The sequence below is a fragment of the Semicossyphus pulcher genome, unplaced genomic scaffold (genome assembly GCF_022749685.1).
Source record: "Semicossyphus pulcher isolate SPU_LCO1_2020_fin unplaced genomic scaffold, fSemPul1.0.p SCAF_20, whole genome shotgun sequence".
In the NCBI taxonomy this organism is placed as follows: Eukaryota; Metazoa; Chordata; class Actinopteri; order Labriformes; family Labridae; genus Semicossyphus; species Semicossyphus pulcher.
Window position 1 is genome coordinate 6,991,455 of NW_027211694.1, and position 21,409 is coordinate 7,012,863.

Sequence of the window (21,409 nt, forward strand, 5' to 3'; positions counted from 1 at the left end):
AGAACACATTATGAAGTACAAACCTGTTTTAAAATCACAGTATTCAGCAGAAGAAACCTTGCTGTCAGAGCGCCGCTGCTTCAACCCTCTGCGCATCTAGTCGGCGCATACAAGCCCGTGTGCATTCTGCGACATGCTAGTTTAGCTGCTACAAGAACCACTAGCCCGTCACCATGGATTTCATTTCAACAAATACGTTTAGTCGTGATGCTAAACTCACATTCCCACCACTCATGCTGTGTTTTACCGTCTGATGACGCACTGCAGTGACAAAAACAAAACATCCAGCAGCGGGCTGGGAGCGGCGGTTAACCGCTGAACTGCAAGGAAAATTCAGTACTGTCACAGCCCAACTGATCAGTTAGCTTTTAAACAGAGGTGTGTTGTTCGTCCTACTCTGTCTTTGCACAACCAGTGTGAAGGCAGCCTACAGTAAGAGGCACAAAACCACATTAAAGTCAGTCTTAAGTGGTTAAATAGACGTCACTTTATTTGCCCACCCATCTTTTCGGGAACAGTTACTCCAAAGTGTCGGGGCTGCGCAGGCAAAGGAAAGATTACTCTAAGAACAGCTTGCTTGGTTCAGTCAAGGATCGCAGGTAGCCAGTACATTGATGCAAGCATTGGGTGATGTGTTGTCTTTTTTGGACACCTTTTTAAAATGCACAGAATGTGATAAATGAAAGTATAACAGTGACCAGTTTACCAGACACAGGAAAAGGAAAAACGGCTGAATCTCTGTTATACACTCCTGGTCAACAAAAGACTCAGCTTGTTGTGTGTGGAGCTCATTTGTACTCATAGTTGCTTTACACCGGGGAATGGCCCGAGGACGCTTTATGTGCGTTCTTTCAAGGTCAAAGTGTCGAGAGCCTTTTGTGCTAATAAGAGAAACAAGTAGGTATCATGTATGTCACATGATGCAGCAGTGAAAACCTGCTATCAGGTGACTTGTTTGGTTGATATCGCACTACAAACAGCCTCTGAGCTACGGAGGATGAAAGCTTAAACCCTGCAGCGTCTGGATGTTTATTCACTGAAGGCATAATTGAGGTAAATTAATTGCCTCTCATGCAATAACCGTCTCGATTGAATGAACGACTCCCTCTCCAGTTCTGTGTCGGGCGCTCTGATTTCGAAGCAGTTTCACTCAAACGGTGCAGCGATTGAATCCTTTTAACAGGGATTTGAATTGGTTTGATTTTCATTCAGATGTTTTGGACGTTTGGAGTCAGAAAGAGGAGAGTAATTCACCTTAAAATCCCAAAAATCCAGCACAGATTCAGGACAGGACTTTGCAAGGCTGAGACAGTTTTAACCCTCCGATGCACCGTATGCAGCATACTACTTCCTGCACACACACTCACACACACTTGGCAGGCTTATAGACATTCATGTACGAGCTATTTTGATCGATCTGATAAATAGCACGGGCCAGAGACTCTCATGTTTTAAATACGTTCTTGTGGCGGGTAATTGCATGCAGCTGTGTGTGAACACAAGTTGGCAGCGCATATGTGTGCCTCTGTGTGTGCGTGTAGTCTCTTTGGGTGTTTGTGATTGGCAAGTAGAGGAAGAATAGCAGCTCAAATGGAAGAAAAAATCTTGTGAAAGGGAATGTATAATTTTGTTTAAAGTTAGAGACAGATGGCGAGGGTGAGAAAGTGACTTTGAGATGGAGGCAGACAGATAGTGAAAGCTGCATTCACTGCCCGCAGGACACAAAGATATTTACATGGAAATAAGGTGAAAGTAATGAGCTGTCGCAATCAGTGAAGTCGCTGGAGAGACGGATGGGCAGAAAATGTGTCGGTGATGGCCTCAGGGGAGGCTTTGTTTCAACTAACACCTGAAATATACCTCCTCCGTGTGGGATTTTTAAAAGTGAAAGGAACAGAAAGAAATGACTCATCATATTTGGAGACACAGAATATGTGTTTAAAGACAAAACCCATGTCTGTTTTGTGTTTGTTTCTCTGGCTGGATTTCTGTGGTTTGCCTTCTTCATTGTTTCCAAAGCTTGTTAAAAGGAATTGTTTGACATTTTGGGAAAAAAATGCTTTTTTGCTTTCTGAGAGTTGCAAGAGAAGATCAATACTAAACTCACAGCTGTCTATTTAATGTGAGACCGGAGACAGTTGGCATGAATTAGCATAAAACAGGGGTCAAAAGCTAGCCTGGGCCCTGTCTGCAGATAACAAAATCTCCTGTTACACTATATTAAATCATGACCTTCAGTAATGCTTGTTTTTTTACCTTAGGAAAGAGCCAGACTTTATGCTAAGCTAAGCTAACCACCTACTGCCTTAAACTTACAGCATGACAATATACCAAACAAAGACTATCCCTTTAAATACACTCACTGCTTCTAAGCTAATATACTGTATCGCCTTTATGTCATTCTTAGTGTATTAAGTCAATACAGAAAACACCAATGACTCACTGACCTATAGATGTAGCTTTGCACTGACTAATCAATTATTAACCCACGAGTCCTCCCCCCCTCGGGGCTCATCCAAGTTTCATTTCACCTCATTATTGGGAATCAGCAGCATATATGAATTACTTAAAATCAATACCTGCTGTTGTGCTCTTTTACAGTGAACAGAAATAGATTAGTAGACCACAAACATAACGTACCATAACTCTGAAAGCCAGCTGATTAGAGCTGCTTCTTCTTAAGATACGTAATGTTTTTCATTGAATTTGAAGCAAGAGCCAGAAGATGCTTGGTTTGCTTAGCTAAGCTTAGCATAAAGACTGAAAGGAAGGCAAAATGGTGTTTGTACAGCTGATATTAAACAGACAAGTTATAACATGTTACCTTGAGTGTTGCCAGTGACTGAAACTATTACATGTCCTTCTCAAGCTACCATGCTAGTAAAGAAGCTGTATTTGTTTTGTAAGCTAACAGGCTAATACTTGCTTTTGTAAACTAGCAGTCTGATAAGAAGCTGTATTTGTTTTTAAGCTAATAACCTAATAGGAAGCTATATTTGTAGCTAAAAGACTAACACAAAGCAGTATGTGTTTTGTAACAGTCTAATAGGAAGCTGTTCTTGTTTCGTAAGCTAACAGCCTAATAGGAAGCTGCATTTTTTTGTTTTCTAACAGGTTAATAGGAAGCTATATTGGTTTTGTAAGCTAATGGGCTAACAGGAGGAAGGGAAGCATAGGAATAGGAAGCTATATATATTGTGTAAGCTGTTTTGTAATTTAACAGGCTAAAAGGGAAATTGTATATGTTTTTTAAGCTTACAGAGTAAATGGGAGTTACATTTGTTTTGTAAGCTAACAGGCTAATAGGAAGCTGCATTTTTTTGTTTTCTGACAGGTTAATAGGAAGCTATATTGTTTTTGTAAGCTAACAGGCTAACAGGAAGCTGTGTTTGATTTTTAAGCTAATGGGCTAATGGAAGCTCTTTTGTTTTATAAGCTAATTAGCTAATACAGAGCTGTATTTGTTTTGTAAGCTAATGGGCTAATGGGAAGTGTAGTGTTTGTACAAGCTAACTGGAAGCTGTGTTTGTTTTATAAGCTAATGGGCTAACAGGAAGCTATATATATTTTGTAAGCTATTTTGTAAGCTAGCGGGCTAAAAGAAGATTGTATATGTTTTTAAGCTTACAGAATAAATGGGAGTTACATTTGTTTTGTAAGCTAACAGGCTAACGGGAAGCTGTGTTTGATTTTTAAGCTAATGGACTAATGGAAGCTCTTTTGTTTTATAAGCTAATTGGCTAATACAGAGCTGTATTTGTTTTGTAAGCTAATGGGCTAATGGGAAGTGTAGTTTTTGTATGCTTACAATCTAACTGGAAGCTGTGTTTGTTTTACAAGCTAATGGGCTAACAGGAAGCTATACTGGTTTTGTAAGCTGTTTTTGTGTTTTTAAGCCAACACTCTGACAGGAGGCTGTTTGCCACTTCTCTTCAAAATTGATGATTTAGTCCATGAAAAGATGCTGTAAGCCTTTTCCAAAAAACAATTTACCATTGTTGCTATTTCTCAGCCGCTGACAGGAGTTGATAAAAAGCCCCAGCTTATAGGTTAAAACCCCTTCAAAGCTATTTGCTCTCGAGCATTTACAGCAGGACGAGGATTATTTTTCATGTTTCTTGGGAGAAAGTCAAACAAATATCTTTCTTGGCAAATGGACCCAACACTACAAACTCAAAGGATCAGTGCCCAGTGATATCTGAGCAACTGCCCAGTTACTGTGAGTGAGACATACACTGTCAATACACTAAACAAAGCAATAATATTGTTTTGTTTGCTTGTGTTGCGTGTTGTCACCACCACAACAACCAACAATTGTAGGGGAAAATGTTTAGTCTTCAAAGCAACGTCTAATCCTGCAGTTAATCTGAGAAATACACAATCACCAAATACCGAGTGTGCTTTTCACAATAAAAGCATCGATACAGGTAATTATCTCATCTTCCTGCAATAATAGTCTCCTCACATCCCGGTGCATCCTGTTGTGAGAACAAATGCCCACAGAATCCTAACAAATCAGCTCTGACCCCGGCGCGCTCGGTGTCTGTGTGTTTCAGCGTCTCTTTGCGTTGTGTTTACCTGTGCGGTTCTGCAGCAGCAGATGTGTGATCCTGCGGTCGGAGCACTTTAAATGGGATGCGGCAGTCCTGCTGACAGGCGTAATACACTCTCAGAGGGGGGAACAGGAGAAAGAAACAGCTGTTCAGCACATGAATACTCTGCATTTCTCAGTTTTCTATCATAAAACTATGTAGATAATCCTCACAGTAGCAGTTGCTGTTGATTCATCCCAGGACGGTTGTATGGCAGGTTGGGGTTGGGTTGCGTCTTCGTGACCCTTCTTTTCCTACATAGATCATTCAAATTTTTAATCATCCATCTTTGTCCAATATGTCCTCAATGTTTTGTATTTTATGACTCATGTTCTCCATAATTTTTTCTTCCTTAATTATACTTTTCCATCTATTTAAATCTTTGGCCCAGGCCTTTTCCAAAAAAGTTCTGTGGTTTTAAAGATTAGGGAAAAATAATGATTGATTCTGATGTCTCACGTGAGCGCGATGAGAGCAGGCGCTCGTTGTTTAGACATCTGCAGAAGTGAGCGAGCAGACAGAAACATGGAGAGGACTCTGGGTAAACGGAGACGTTCTGTGAGACCATATATAGCCATGGATAGCTGCTACTGATCCCTTTATGCTGTTTACACTCCCGTGCAACACACACGGCCGCCGGACGGAAGCTTTGTTCTAATCAGCACCGACACGGTTTGAAAGTGTTTGTAAGTTTAGCACAGACACTGAACACTAACATAAATGTTTAGTTTGCAACCAAGCTGAACTGTTTGTTTCTTCAGTTCACCTCCACTGTACTTTCAACACCTCCTCTGTTTTCCATCATAATGACTCTCCCTTCGATATCAGTTTATCATGATTTCCACTGCGGCTGCACGGCTAATTTCCTCGTGGCAGAGTGGGTAATGAAGATAGACTTGGCGTGGCTGTAACTAACCTGATGAGTTGCCAGATGATATTTAGGCTGAATCGACTTGGAAAATCTCTGCACTTTATTTTGAAGATAAATAAGCTTGGCGTAAAAAATGCATGTGCCAAGTTGAACTGACCTCAGACGTAGAAGTGAATTATGATAAACAGAGCAAAATATTTGATACGGTTTATAGATGCAGGCGTCTGGCCTCGCACCTCTCATAATCAATTCTGTTTCCAGTTTATTCAGAGTGAGCTCTTTTGCCAGGGGAAGTGAGTATAAATACAAGTAGGTCTAAGGGTCGGTGGTTCAAATCCTCAGACTACCATGGGAAATCTGAAAATACCACTGCAGTTTAAGGCTTTAAGGCTTACCCTGAGAGGGTCACAGGGGTCTACAGCCAATCCCAGCTGGCATTGGGCGGGAGGCGGGGTGCACACTGGACAGATCATGAGTTAATCACAATGGTCATAAAATAAAAGATGGCTGCCCTTCAAAAAGCTCCCTTCTGTATATTTGGAAATGTGCATCTCATTTAGCAACTAACTGTGTTTCACTATGGGTTAAAGTCGAGGCCTAAAACAGCCTTTGTAAAAAATGCAGCAGCGTTGCTTCTGGCACTGGTGAGACAATAAACATATGTTTAAACAAATCCAGTTTGTGTAACAGAGTCATTTTAAGTGCACTCGTTCTGCTTGTGACTAACAGGCCACTGCAATTTTTTAATGGATGACTTTGCATTCCGCAAAAATTTATCCAGTTTCAACTTTTGAACCAGGCTGCCAATTAAATTATCCTGTTCAAATGAACAAGGGAAGTGCTGTCGTTGGTCTCTACAAAGCTTAATCGGTTCTAATCAAAGAGGATTTCTTCAAGTAGCTTGTTTTACTCAACCAAAACTTCCAAACCTAACAACGCAACATTTTCCAGCTCCTCCTGGAGGATCCTGAAGCGTTCCCAGGCCAGGTTGGATATATAATCCCTCCAGCAGGGTCTCCTCCCAGTTGGACCTCCACAGGGAGGCGCCCAGGAGGCATCCTAATCAGACGCCCGAACCTTATCAACTGGCTCCTTTTGATGCAAAGGTGTAGCAGCTCTATTCTACTGTGACCAGATAATGTTTTGCATTTTAAGTCATGCTAGCCATGCTACTTTTAGCCAGCATTGTATCGACCACTTTAGATTTTCTTTTAGACATTCATGGCCCCCAGATATTGAATCCTAGCACCACCACGAGGTTGCCATTCGTGGCTTTGATTGAACTAACTAAACAACCATTGGATGAACTTTGCTACAATCATTCATGTTCCCCAGAGGATGAATTGTGTTAACTTTTGTGATCTTTTGACATTTCATTAACGACACATTGGAGGCATTTACAGCAGCTGCGTCTGTACCTGAAGTTTAACACTAGTCATCCAGTTTTAGCATGCTAACATGCTACACTAAGGTGGTGAACATCCTGAACATTTTACCTGCTAAACATATGCGTGAAGGCATTGCCATATTGAACATGTTAGCAAATCCCCCAAAGCACTGTGACTAGTTAGCGCCTCAGGGATTTCATGCAGTATAGCAAATAAACTACAAAGCAAGATTTCAATCTCAAAGGTCAAAACAGAGGGTCTTAAAGAACTTCACTTGGGTTCTCCTCACTAGATTTACAGTATAAATGCATCGATTGTTTCCGTCCCGCTCTATGGATTACTTATCCCGTTTAGATCGAGATCCAGAGCGGACGTTTCCCATCTGTAATGCTACAGATCTGAGCCCAGTCGATGCTCGGCCCGATGGATTTGTGGCCTGCCTGTTGTTAAGTGGAGATCTAAGACTTTCTGTCACTTACTTACTGTGAGGAGAACTGCCGGAGGAAGACACACATACAGTTCATACACGCACTTAAGGATTGTTTGTAGCTCTCCAGATTGTGACTGATTGGAAAGGCTGCAGTGTAAATCGATAGTGGCAGCGGTGGAGCAGACTGCAGGCATTTCTGCACCTCGGCTCCTCTCAGTGTGATTGAAGAGAGAGGAGGGAATGTAGTCTGCCTCCATCCCTCTCTCTCTGTCTCCATGTCTTACTTTTTTTCCAATTATGGTTCAAAATTACATTATTTTCTGTAGCTAAAAATATGTAAAATGTTGCTTATATTGCATTGGAGAAATTAGCACTTTAGCTCAGATTAAGAACTAAATTACATCAGTGGTGTTCGTTTTCTAACCTCAAATGTAAACAGAATTAAACTAAAGTTTAAAAAAATTGTGTTAAGTTTAAAGATAACATAAATTTGTCCATCTTATCAACCTTAACAGCTTTGAAACAGGGCTTTGAAGCAGCTCATCCTGTCAGCATGAGGAGCTAATGCTAGCTTAAGCAGCTAAAATGCAGGAATGAGAAGAGCTAACCTGCATTTTAGCTGCTTAAGCTAGCGTTAGCTCCTCATGCTGACAGGATGAGCTGCTTCAAAGCCCTGTTTCAGAGCGGTTGAGGTTGATAAGATTAAAATGATGATATGATATAATAAGAGATTAAGTTCACAGGATAAACTCTGAAAAAGTTTCATTTTAATGTCATGTACAGCCTCAAACAACCAAGTCAGAATTATTTGAGGTAAAAAGTCTGTAAAAGTGAAACAGATTTACTCTCTGTAGGTGCCATCTTTAACCGAGTGCAAAGACAGCAGGAAATAATGAGCATGTTACAAATTGGTTTTTTTTGTACTCACAGAATTACAGTTAAAACTTTGGAGACATTTACCTGTGAGCCGTCTTTCCAGCCAGCAAAGGTTATGCTCACAGGCTACAACTTTCGACTTTGTTAAGACGTTATTCATTGAATCAATGATGTTAAAAAATAATTTGTGGTATAGGATTTGAACATTTTATGGCTTAATTATTATTATTTTTAATTAAAATTATTATGACCTAAAAAGTACTGAATTCATGAGGAGGATGCCGATATTTTTTAGTTTTAAATCAGACATATTGGCAAAAATATACACAAACATTTTGTTAAGGATCCATTATGTGTATTTTTTTCATTAAATAATTATCATAAAGTTAAAAATCCAAAAATAAAACCTGTAGATTTTTTTGGACAAAAACAAATAGATCGACATTTTGAGTCATTTAAACAAAAGCAAATAACCTCGGCTATAAAGTAAACAGATCCTTTGCTAATTTGCAAAAATGACACATTTAATTCAAGTGGAAAAAATAATTTACATTTTAGCAATAATTAAAATGATAGGGCTCATAACAGGAAGTATTTAATAGTGGTAAATCAAAAGCCAACTTTTGTAAAAGGTCTGAAATTAAGCCTCTCGGGGACTCTTGGGGTCCCCAACCAAACCCCTGTAAGAAAAACACTAATTCTAGCGAGGTCACAGGGGTCACGTGTTCATACAAAATCACTTCAATCCTTTTGTGCTGCTTCTAAGAAAAAAGCTGCCAGCTTGATGTGTACTCTGTATTCAGAGCCTGAGGAGTCAGCTCGGGACAGAGTCGGGATGTTTCCATCCCTATTTAAGGAGGTGGGCTGACAGACAAACTGCCAGATTGTTTAAGACTTGGAAATAGACGGAGCGCTCTGATAAAGCTGTGTCTGTGTAAGTGTATTCAGCTGTCTTCAGACGGCCGTCTCACCCTCTAACTGTCTCTTTTTTAATGTTGTTTTCTTTGACGAGCTGCACGATATAATTTTGTCGCACTAGAAGCTGCTTTCATCTCTGTTCCTTCCTCTGGTTAAACCCACGCCCTTTCATCCTGTTCTGGTGACATGTCTGCTTGTGACAGGGGTCAAAGGTCAGGGGCATTTGGCTCTCTCTGTACAGTGTTTTCCACAGTACAAGTGGACATTTGAGGACTGCTAATATCTTTTATTTAACTGGATTTTGTAAGTTTAAACACGTATTATCAGTGTGTAATTGCCTCAGTGAAGTGTGTGTGTGAGTGTGTGAGTGTAATAAATGAGTCTTAGACAAATGCAGGCATTAGTCCTCCTCTGTGTCCAGGGATAACCAGCCCATTTATTACTGCAGCCACTCCGACATTATCTCACTGACCTGAATACAGATCCAACAGGGGCCCTGTGATGTTCAAAACAGCTCAATTTAACATCCTGCCCTGTCTTTAGATGGACGTTTTGAACCATAAAAGTGCTTAAAACACATGAAAAAACACATTTACAGTAAAATACGTTAACAAAACTTTAAAAAATGATGCCACTGTCTGACCCGTGATGTATTACCAGAGGCTCTTCCTCTCCAGACGTGTAACTAACCCTCAGGACAGCAGAATGATCAATAAGCTCACTAAATCCCAGCGGGGAGGAGTGCAGCTATCGATTACTTCTGTCTTGTTTTAATTATTGGTGAGTGCAGATAAAAGCGTGGGGTCAGTGCCTGTATGTGTGTGTGTTTGACCCACTGCCTCCCCTCCATGTTCCGTGGCGCACCAAAGGTCAGTTTGACCCAGAGATAAATGACTTCCTGTGATGGGTGTGGTGGCCTCCTGACCTCAGAAAGTGCCAGTTGATGTTTGATCCTTTGGGGCTGTTTGTCACTGACTGATTGACCTTGTTGCTTAGTTATCCATATACATTCCACATATTTATCTTTATACATTTATACACTGAGCGGCACCTCTCATTTCCTTTACATGCTCTCCACTCCTTCGCACATTTTTGTGGACTTGTGAGTCAAACTGTCAACGTGATCTTTTAAAGCAGTGATCCTTTTAAACACAGACATTTCATCGTGACTCTGTGGACATCTGAATTTATTTTACAGTAATTATCTAATGCATCAAATTAAAGAACTGTCAAACATTATGGGAAATGTTTTTTCCGATTTCTTGCTGACAGCTTAATGAGAAAATCCAAACTCATGCTTGTACTCTGAAGCTGTTGCTAGCAGCTGGCTAACTTATCTTAACATAAGGACTGCAAACAGGGTAAAGAACTAGCTAGCAGGGTAAAAAGTATTTTACTTTGGACAGAGCTTAATCCATTTTGGACCAACCAAACTCATGCCCACAAAGTCTGCCCAAGAACCTGGGTGTCATGACTGACGACCAGCTAACCTTTTAGTTTCACGTAGCCTCAATTGCTCGTTCATGTCGATTTGTCTGTACAACATCAGGAAGATCAGACAGTCAGAGCGTGCGACACAACTGCTGGTACAGGCGTAATATCACACATTGAATACTGCAACTCCCTACTGGCAGGCCTTCCTGCATGCACACTCAAACCTCTGCAGATGATCCAGAACGCAGCAGCACGACTGGTTTTCAATGTGCAGTGCACTGCCTGTCGGCACCTGTGTCTGATCGCACTTGAAGCTGTTTGTTGGCACTGTCTTTGTTCCCCCCCGTCTCGATCGTTGCTTGTGTTGTATTAACTCTCAGACGTACGTCGCTTTGGACAAAAGCGTCTGCTAAATTTCCAGATTATATGCTAAGCTAAGTTAGCTGCAGGCTGTAGCTTCATACTCAGGGTGCAGGCATGAAATTAACATGTGCTTTTCATCCTTTTGTTTTGGAACGTAAAAGTGCATTACATGTTTTCATGGACATGTGAAGTCATACATCGACTCTGTTTTTCATGTAGCTCTCACAGTTGCTGTTGGGTGTTGGGGCGAGGCTGCGGTGCATCTACTGCAGATTAGTTCATTAAACATTTAACTACAGTTATTTTGATATTTATTGCTTTTTTTCTTCAGCTTTAACATGTAATGCAAAATGTGCTATAAATGTCTACCTCTTTGGTAATTAGTTTTCATGTTTTAATAAAAGATGCAGTAAAAGAAGGAAGGACCTCTTTGGGCACCACTCTTCAGTACGTACTGAGATACAGTTTCCCCCTTTAATAGTCTGCTATAACTTGTCAATAAGGCCTTTCACAGAGAACTGAAGCTGCGTATAATTGGAATGAACATCCACTTAAGGGATATATCCTTATTTGAAAGTCTCCCTTAAGTGTTTTTTTAAGCGGTTTAGCTAAAAGTAGGCCTGCTCTGCAAGTTGGATAGCGTCCCTCACTGGGGCGAAACTCCAGCAAATGAACAATATTGCTAACGAGGAGGTTTGTAGAGGCGAGCTGCTGTTGTGCTAAATATGCAAAACATATGAGCCAAATTTACAAGAATCAGTTCAGCAAATTAGGGATTTGCCCGACGCTGATGAGGCGGCCGAGATCACAGACAGATTAGCTCGGCACTTCTGTTTCGCGGCCTCATATTGAGTTGTTATTCTGTGCTGTTCGTTGCAGTCATGTCTTCTGCAAATATTCAAATATAGTCAGAAATAGCTGCTTTATTTGACAAGCTGGGACTTGGTGATATATTTTTATCTCTTCTCCCTGCATCAGCCGTACCGTGGAGTGGAGTTACCCGTCACTGTAATTGGTGTTGAATTGAAGCAGCAGAGAGAGACAGATCTGAGAGGGAGGTGAGATGGAGGGAGGGAAACAGGAAACACCGCTCCGTCTGAAAGGAGTGCAGGATTGCCTGTTGAGTTGTGGAGGTGTGAGCGGGATTTTTTCATGATGTCGTGGGAATATGAAGTGAAAATGAGATTTCTGTCAAGTCAGGGGTTGCGTGGTAACCGAGGGAAATCCTCAGAGTGATGTGTGCGATGTAGTGATGATGTGCGGTCTGTTTCTGGTAATAATAGGCGACTGATATATTGACAGAGTGGATATCATTAGCTGATATTGGCTTCATACAGATATACAAGATAGTGATACATTATGTATATTTTACATTAGTTAATTTCAATATATTTGTATTTGCATATTTTCTTAAATATATATGGTGTTTTTTTAGAAAGTTACAGTGGCGAGGGCAATCGTGCTGCAGCAGCCCAAACGATTTCCTTTAGAAGAAACGGTCTGCAAAATTCAGAAACGAGGTGAATTTAAAAACACATGCAAAAGTCAAAAACAAATGCAACGATAGAGACCCGCTGCAAACGAAAAAACGTGCTGCAAAAAGCCAAAACAAATTCATTAACATAAAACGTGCTGCAAATACAGAAACGATGCAAACCCAGAAAACACAAGCACAAGAAAGAAGCTGCAAATCCAGTCCACAAAGTCCTCCAGGCCTGTAGGGGGCGCTCGGTGTAACAAGTTTTATTATTGATGGGAGGCAGTGAATTTATTAGTAACCAGACTTTGTAATATTAGACGCCACCGGAGCAGAGTGTCTCTGTTGTTCCTGTACCTTATACTAACTGTACTTTGTAGTTTATAACGGCAGCTTTTTTTTTTTTGCGGTTTTGAGAACTATGATTTGAAAAGCATCTCTGTATTACTGTTACCAAGTAGGCATGTAAATCACAAGCTTCACCACGAGACAATATTATAATTGATTCTCTGGACTACAATGCAATATTTTGTGATGTCACAAAGTCTGCAGAATGTCACGAAAGCGGAATGCTATATAAAAAACACACTGGGGCGGCTTTACACCGGTGTGGCTTGTCCAATGTAAAATGGCAAAGGCTGCATGACGGCGGATCTTCGTTATGGCGCTGAGGTGGAACCACAGTGTAAAAAGGGCTATAGATCGAACTGCAGAGGCCAAACTATTCTGACTCTTTGCTAAATCAGTTCAATACACCTTTAAAGGTACCCTGTGAAGACTTTTTCATGATTTTTTTACACCTTTTTTCCTTCTGCAGCTAAGATTTTCAGCCAAGTAGTCAATTTTGTGAATAATTTGTAACCTGCAGCATCGTTGACATTCATGTTCGCTTGCTCGCAGGTTTCACCCTGACCTTTGTGGGCTCATTGCTCCACTATTTAACATGCTGCTACAACCAACTATGATCGATGGAATAGAATAAAACCTCAGAAGTCTAAAGGAAATATGGGGCCCCAAGAGTAGCATTAACTACATTTGATTAATCTTGTTTAAATTAACACTCAGTTAACACTGACCAGTCTGCAGCTTAAATCATACTGTGTTCAATAAGGGGAAGTTGCACAGTTGCATCCTTTGCACAGGTTTGTCGTACATGAACACACAAACTTCTGTGCGGTTGTTGCTTTCTCTCTACTCTGTCCATCACTCTGTATATGCACGTAGTAAATACCTTGTATATGCACATTTGTTTGCAGGTTATATATTTATACCATAGAAGAAGAAAATAGCAGCTGAGAGAGAATAGAAGGTAAGAGGACAGAGAGAAAGACATGTAGGCTGGCTTTCACTTAATTGGTCTTTTGAGGGTTTATACTCACCTTGCACTATAATTGCCTCTCTCTATGGTTGAGCTGATCTCACCTGTGACACTACACACACACACACACGCACACACATATTACATAAACCTCATCCATTCCTGCACACCTGCGCGAGACAGTGGTGTGTAAAGCAGAATATTCATGCCCTAAAGCATCATGGGGGATGGACTGTCTCTGCGTGAGCTGGGGTTTAAACATCAAAGAGCAGCTCTAAAGAAAAATGAATGCGTGACCGTGTGTGTGTGTGTGTATGTGTGTGTGTTTGTGTGTGTGTTTTCATCATCCTATAGCTCATATCAGGTAGTGTACTCTTAATCTGCAGGTATCTCTTCTGCTTCTTGCTCAAAACAGGATATGAAAAGAGCCTACTTCCTGTCTGCCGTTATCTGCTCTGATAGCAAACATACCTGGCCTCATATTGGTTCCCTCTTTGATTTCCCCTGTAGCTACTGCTGTTGTTGAGTTTCTGTAGAAAAGCCTTTAACTTTCACTTCATAAAGCGGCGTGAAGTTCAACAAGCTGCTGCCGGATTCAGTCGACTTTACTTTCCTCCACACCACAGAAAGATTCCCTCTTTAAAAAGAATCCGGGACTACAAAGGTTTTCCCAACTCCTTCGCTCCTTCCCTTTGAAGACAATGCTGCGCTTTGATGTTTGCTGCGATGCAATGCAGCTTTAACATCCATGGTGAGAAGCAGCAAATGAAGGCTTTCATTTGAGACACAGATTAAGAAGTTGGCATCCAAAATTAGATTTTTTTTTTGCAACTTGAAAGACATTTCTGGTCTTCCGTTAAACCTGTAAATATAACAGTATAATAGATTGCTCTTCTAAAGAGTTAGGGAGTCATTTCAGCTCTTGTTTGCAGTGTTTTAACTCCAAAGTTCACTTCACTATTACCTCAGAAACACTTGCATTTTTGGATACAACCAAAAGGGTTTGTTCTTTTTTAGTTTTCCAACATTGTGTCATTAACATTTTAGTCTACAGAAGGCCAGGCTCCTCGTAAAGGTGAGGAGAAACTCTTGTTCTGTAATTGAAGAAGGGTTCAAACAGAGGGCAGCCTCGCTCTGCCTGCTGGGAGGCCCTTTGTGGCGTTTGACCCCTTTACCTTTAAGTGCTTTAATAAAAACTAGTGTGATGGCCCTCAGCAAGGTAAAAGGAGAGACAGAAGAGGACAGAAACAAGCTGTAAAGATTGAGTCCAAAATCTGTGATTGCTTTTGCATAATGCTTAGAAAGAGGCAAAGACCTTCAACAAACTTTAATATAAATGTGAACTACGGCAGCAGTCGTTCTACAAAAACGCACATACACAACAACTAAGACAGCTTCTCCCTGGGAGCTTTCCATCACTGCAGCTCCTGAGGTTAATTAGCTAGAACGTCGTCTGCATATTTGACTAATCCAGCAAGAGTCTGCATTCCTGCAGCAGCACCTCTCCTCCATTATCTAATCTCAGGATGCCCACTAATTCTATTTAAACTCAGCTGGCTGGCTTTACGCTGTTACTGAAAGCACAGAAAACAATGGAGAAGAGATATGGCACCACACTGTGTGTGGGACTTTTAGAGGTGGAACATGAAGGAGCAGAAATGAAGAGCTGTGATAAGAAAACTCGTTAGGAAGTGATTCACAGAGATAAAATTGGTTGTTATCCAACAACATTTCTAAAAGGTGCAGAGTGCATGTTTTTGTACCTTCTGGCATTTTTTTTATGCGGTGGACTTCATAAATATACATATTATAGGCAGTTTTACCCTGCAACAGAGAATAAAAATGCAATATTAATGCAGAGCTATATGTGTCTGTGCAGGAATGTCAAACAGTAGTAGAATACAGTCAAAGAAAAACACCAGGAGTTATATGTGACTATAATCTCATCACTGTGTACCACAGACTTGCTGTAAATTTCTCTTTGAATTAAAGCCATTCTTCAGGGCAGCCTCTCTGTGTTTGTTTTTGAGAACTTGATGATGATGAAACTTAAGAACTTAATCAAGAAAAACACAAAATAAGGACTTAAAAATGCTTAAATAATATAGTTTGGGGCAAAGATATTCAAGAAATTCAGTTAACGATTATGCAACTCTGGCTAGTGCCCTGGAAAGTTGCTATGGCTAACGTATTAGCATACAACTGCCTGCTAGCACATTCAACAGAGATTGAACATCATTAGCATTTATGTAGAGCTGTTGTTATTGTCAATGCGAGCGACACCATCCACATTACAATGAGTTATTTTAATATTTTTGATTTCAGAAAGAGCCAGGCTAGCTATTTTTGTCTGTTATCAGTCTGTAAGCTTAGCTAATCACCTTTTAAATCTTAACAGCCTAATGCCATGTAAAGTTGCTATTAGCATACATTCGCGTATTTACACATTCAGCAGATATTGAGCACCATTAGCATTAGTGTATTGTTTTGATACATTGGTGTTCGCATGATATAATGTCAAAAATGCACCCCCCTTTTTAAAAGAAATGTATGATTTTGTTTTCTCTTGATCCTGAGAAAAATTGCTTAGTCATTAGCTGCTAGCTAGATGCTCTTCACTTGCTAATAGCAGCTCAAAGCTTTTTTGTTTGATATAGCTCCTTTCTGCTGTACACATGGTTGATAAAAAGACAACACTGAGCCAAACTTAACAGAAAATGTGCCATAAAACTAAAACATGAACTGAAAAAGGCTTCAAGCACAGTTTGGTCACTTTTTTGTGGGTCATTTTTTACGTCAATATGAGCAACCTCCTCCACATTACCGTTGTAATGACTAATAAAGTGTTAACAAGTATTTGGTTCGTACTTCTGAGAACCACCACCCGCAAAAATTCTTGCTAAGTGTTAGCACCCACTAGGGACACCCACTGTTGGTGTCGCTCCAAACACATATGTAGCAGCAAAAGAAAACACAACACCTTGTTCAGCTCCTGCTGTCACAGCGAGGCTCACGCTCACTGAGGACAAGGTTTACACATTACCTCACAAAGTGGCCACATATATTTGTTTGTGCAGGCTTATTTTATGAAGGTGATTCAACTTGAGGTATGACTGCTGTGTTTGTGCATTAACACGCTGCATTTGTGGGTGTGTGTGGGAGCTGGATTGTGTTAAGAGCTGAGCACAGCGTTGCTCACATGAAAGACTCTTTGTACAGCAAGTATTTAATGAATTGGTGTACAGATTAGTTGTTTCAGGGTAACAGCGCCTGTGTGTGTGTGTGTGTGTGTGTGTGTGTGTTCAAGGTTGGGTTTGTTCAGTGAACAGCTATCAGATGTAGAAAACGGCTTACAGGAGTGTTTGGTACATTTGCTCCTTTTCCAGCCACGTCATTTTATGTGATTAATGAGGGATTGAATTAGAATGCTTAGTGGAAATGGAGCATGTTGCTTTAATTCGCCTGGATATTGCAATGGCATTTAAAAATGTTTCTAATTGACGATTAGGGTCATAAATGCTATAGAATAGCATTGATGTATTAAACAAGCTCTGTTAGAGTTGTATGTTGATGGTGCAAGTAAGTGAAACTGCAAGGTCTTTAAACACCTCTAATACGAATTGTTGTATGTATATGTAATGTAATATTCAACTGTTCTGTTGTTTTTATATGGCATTAGCATTGTTGTCATTGTCATGTGCGTTCTGCTAGCATGTGAATCTGAGTGAGATGATTGTGCTCGCATATGCGTGTAATGTATAGAGCTCGAGCCAGGAGGTTGTTAGCTTAGCTTAGCATAAAGACTGGACACAGGGGGAAACGGCTTGCCTCATTCTCTCCATGCTTTAAAATGTGGTTATCATTGACTAAGTTTTAGAGGCGATAGCGGGTGAGTTTAATTTTTGAAAGAGCCATGCTGGCTGTGTCACTCTGTTCCCATTTTCCAAGCTAAGCTAAGTTAATCAACGCTCATCTCATTTTAGGCAAAAAGCAAGTAAGTGTGTTAGCTCATCCCAATTAACATTTTTAGCTTATCTAAGTGGTCTAGTAGTTGCTTGTTTATGATATAAATTCAATTATATAAGTGTAGCCTAAATTTTTTGCAGCTTAAAAAATGCTTTGAGGTCCAGGGCAGAAAATAACTGTCTAAGTATCATTGTTAACACTACACTAGTAAAGAGAAATACAAAACCTTAATAACAAGCCTTCAAATTATTAATTTTACAAGCGTATGTAAGAAGGGAGCCTTCTGTTAAAGACATTGCTAATGGAAAAACGGCTCTCATCCTTGCTTGTAGCCGCTAACTAGCATTAGACCTGGTGATAGTGTTAAATAAAACAGGTGCTTTATTTACTCGAGCACGACACAGCTTTTTTTTAAACAAAGCAGTACTTTATCTCATTTTTTTTAGCCGATTATTATAAGGAGATTTCTTGCTTTTTAAGAGGATTTAACTTATTAATGTCAACACATCAGCTCTAAATTAGTTGATGTGTGTTTTTGTTTGTGTTAAACGTCTGTATTATATGTGGCAATATACCATAATCTGACTATACAAGACAACAGAAAGTTGTCATTTCCATGGTGAATGTTTGTGGAAATCAAATCTATCCAAATTAACTTAGCAGAGTTGAAACAAGCATTAATTTCCCTTATTGTCTTTATTTCTGCCTCCATCATATTTTATCTTCCTGCATCCTGCGGTCTTCCTCTCCCCTCACCCTCTGCCAGTCTGCTCTTTTTAACAGCCCGCCTTACTGGTTCTATAGGTCAGCGCTGAAAGGGGTCAGCAGCATTGCAGTGCGATCGATATGGACACACATACACACACACAGAGATCAGCTGACTCAATAGAAACAAGCTTGTGCTGTGTCTCTCTGTCTGTGGTCTCTTGCCCTCTGAACCCTGTGTTACATACTGTGTGTGTGTGCACACGTACTGCAGGTGTATTTTTGTACCTTTATCTGTTCTATTTCTGCTGTTTTGTAGTTGTGGTTTTATAATATTAATTTAATTTTGTCTAAAAATGTAGCTTTGCATATAACCTTCTTTAGTCATCATTTAGTTCAGCTTAAGGTTCAGCAAAGCAGAATGTTCTGCATCCTTTGCTCAAGCACACTTGTTCTATTGATCCATGTACATTGTGTTCTGTTTGTATATGTGTGCGGCCCTTACTGCCACTTTTAAATCAGCTTTATGTGTGTTGGTGTGCACACGCTCAATGCGCAACACCGCTGACCTTGATCATTGTGTTGATTTCTAGTCAAACTCAGTGAATGTTCTGCTGCCTTCACAAAGCTTAACTGTTCACTGGCAGCTTCAGCCAAGAGAAAATTCATCTGAGGAATCAGAATATGTCAGTTAAAGGGGAAAAAGAAGTAAAAGTGCGATGCATTTATTATAATAGCTTGCATAAAATTAATACTTTTAAAGGATTTTGCTAGAGGAAACATTCAGACATATTCCAGTGAAAATATGGATATTTGAGAGAGACTGTAAGACACACATTAACATCCTGAGGCCGTCCATTTCATTAGATTCTGTGTCACATTGTCTGTATTTTTTTTTAAAAGGTAATAAAGTTGCTTCTAGGAGTTTTAACGTTTTGGCCTAGAGCTTCTCAGAAAGGAATTCAACTAATTAGTACTTCTCTCTGACGCTCTCTGAGTTCATGTGAAAAAACAGAGGTCATATAATTATAGCCCTGGGAAAACCCTGCGCTCTATTTGTGTTATAGTGTGTGTATGTTGTGTATGTAAATGTGGGTGGTTATCATGATGAGATCTTGTTTTATGTGGTTTTATTAGCTTGCTCTGCTCAGCCTTTTGCGAGTACAAGAGGCAACCTCAGTGACTTTCTTTACTCGCCAAAATGATGAAATAAGTCTTCTGGCTGGAATCCTCAAATGAGAAATTATGCTTCTCGCTTCGGGACCCAAATAAATTAAAGTAAAAATTCTTATGTATGAAGGAATTACAGAAGAAACAAAACCCAATTAAAGAGAAAAACAAAGCAAACAAACAAGACGATTCTGGTCTCCTTAATCTTCTTAAAAGCTCCAACCATGATGAAGTTGAAGCTTCTGTTTCTACAGGACAAAACCCACATCATTCATGTATCACCTTTAGAGCAGGTGTTTAATTGCTTCTCAGAAGATAAATATTGTCATTTTACACTGCACAAATATCACAGGAACAGTTTAAAGAGATGATTCTGTAAAAAACTCCTCATAAAAAGCATTCTCTTAAAAAGTCACCACATCCCCCCTCTGCTTATCCCACATTTGGTACATTCCATGAGGAGTGGCTCCTTATTGGCTGCATTTGATTTGTGATTTCCTGTGTGAAAGTAACAGGCTCAAAAAAAATTAAATATGATAGAGTGTTAAAATGAAGTCTGTGTGATGCTGTCCGGAAAGTACCTCAAAATGTGTATGACTATATCTCAAAACAACACTTCACTATCCCTGTCAATGAGCATCAAGCAGCATGATAAAAAACAAAACAGGCACTCCAATACTGACAGGTGATGTTCTAGTGGCTGCTGCCAATGGAGTGTGTGGGTCTCACTTTGGGTATTAATTCTGACGTGTCTCTGTTTTCTCTCCAGCATGTGGAAAGGCCTGAATGTCAACTGCACAGACACTTCAGGATACACACCACTACACCATGCTTCACTTAATGGACATAGGTAAGACTGTGCATGAGTGTTTGTGTCTCTGTCTCTTGGAGTATTTTAAGTACTTCCAGCCCAATACAAAACACTGTGTGAGCTGTGTGCGTTTATTTATACGCATTTGCATACATGCACTGTATGAATTTCATATACTTACTGGTTCTGTTCATACATAATCTACTGCTCTTTTTCCACCTGCTTAGTTTTATCTCACCGCAGTGTACATATTTATTACTACCTGTTCATGTACACATACAGGTATCTATATTAAGTTTTAGTACCTGTTTTTAAGCTGTTGTACATTACTGCACACCCTATTAACATTACAGTTTATACATTCTCCTTTAAGGTTCACCTGTCAACCACAGAATTAAATCATATTCTAGTATATTTTTTATGTTTATTCATTTTCTTTCATACACAAATTAATAAATTTTTTGTACTTATATGCTGGAGTGCTAAAATACCTTGTGTGTAAAATATATTGTTTATTGAGGGGAATAAAAAGCAAGAAAGGTACATTTTTCCTTACATTTTTCTCTATTTCTGATGTCAGGTCAAGACAAATTGTATTTCATTAATAATGTAACTGTTTTAAATTGCTCTCATTTGTTCCTCTTTATTAATTTTTCGTTTGTGTTAACGCTATATGCAAATGTTATAAATATTTTTTTTGTGTCTGTGTTAATACTCCACACTGTCTCCAGAGACTTCTTGGGTAAACCTGCAGTGTCTGAATTGATACAGCGAACTTAGTAGTAAACACCTGCTTAATTAGTGTCACATCCAGCAGTCACGCAGCAGCATTTGCGTGATTTCAAGTCATGTTTCTGGCCACCTCGAATGTAAGTTATATTTTGACTCTCTTTTTACCTGGCCTGTTGTTTGTAGCTATGTAGGCGGTGTACAATTGGTTTAAAAAGCTTTGTTTGCGATAAACAGCAGCTTGCTGCGGTCGAAAACGACGCTAATACAGCAGTACGGACAGCTAGCACTAGCAAGTTAGCTAAACGATGAGTTAAGCTAGCTTCACAGCTCCGCACGTCCGAGTGATGTTGCCGATTTT

General features: G+C 39.8%; 1 protein-coding gene across 4 annotated transcripts in view; it reads left to right on the forward strand.

Annotated features, from left to right (window-relative positions):
• The window catches only part of anks1b (ankyrin repeat and sterile alpha motif domain containing 1B), a 244,029-nt gene that overhangs the window by 42,067 nt on the left and 180,553 nt on the right, over nucleotides 1-21,409 (forward strand). For all 4 annotated transcript variants that reach the window (XM_069671528.1, XM_069671525.1, XM_069671527.1 and 1 more), the window contains exon 2: nucleotides 20,278-20,358. In XM_069671528.1, the coding sequence (XP_069527629.1) occupies nucleotides 20,278-20,358 (81 nt within the window). The remainder of the gene's footprint in view (nucleotides 1-20,277; nucleotides 20,359-21,409) is intronic.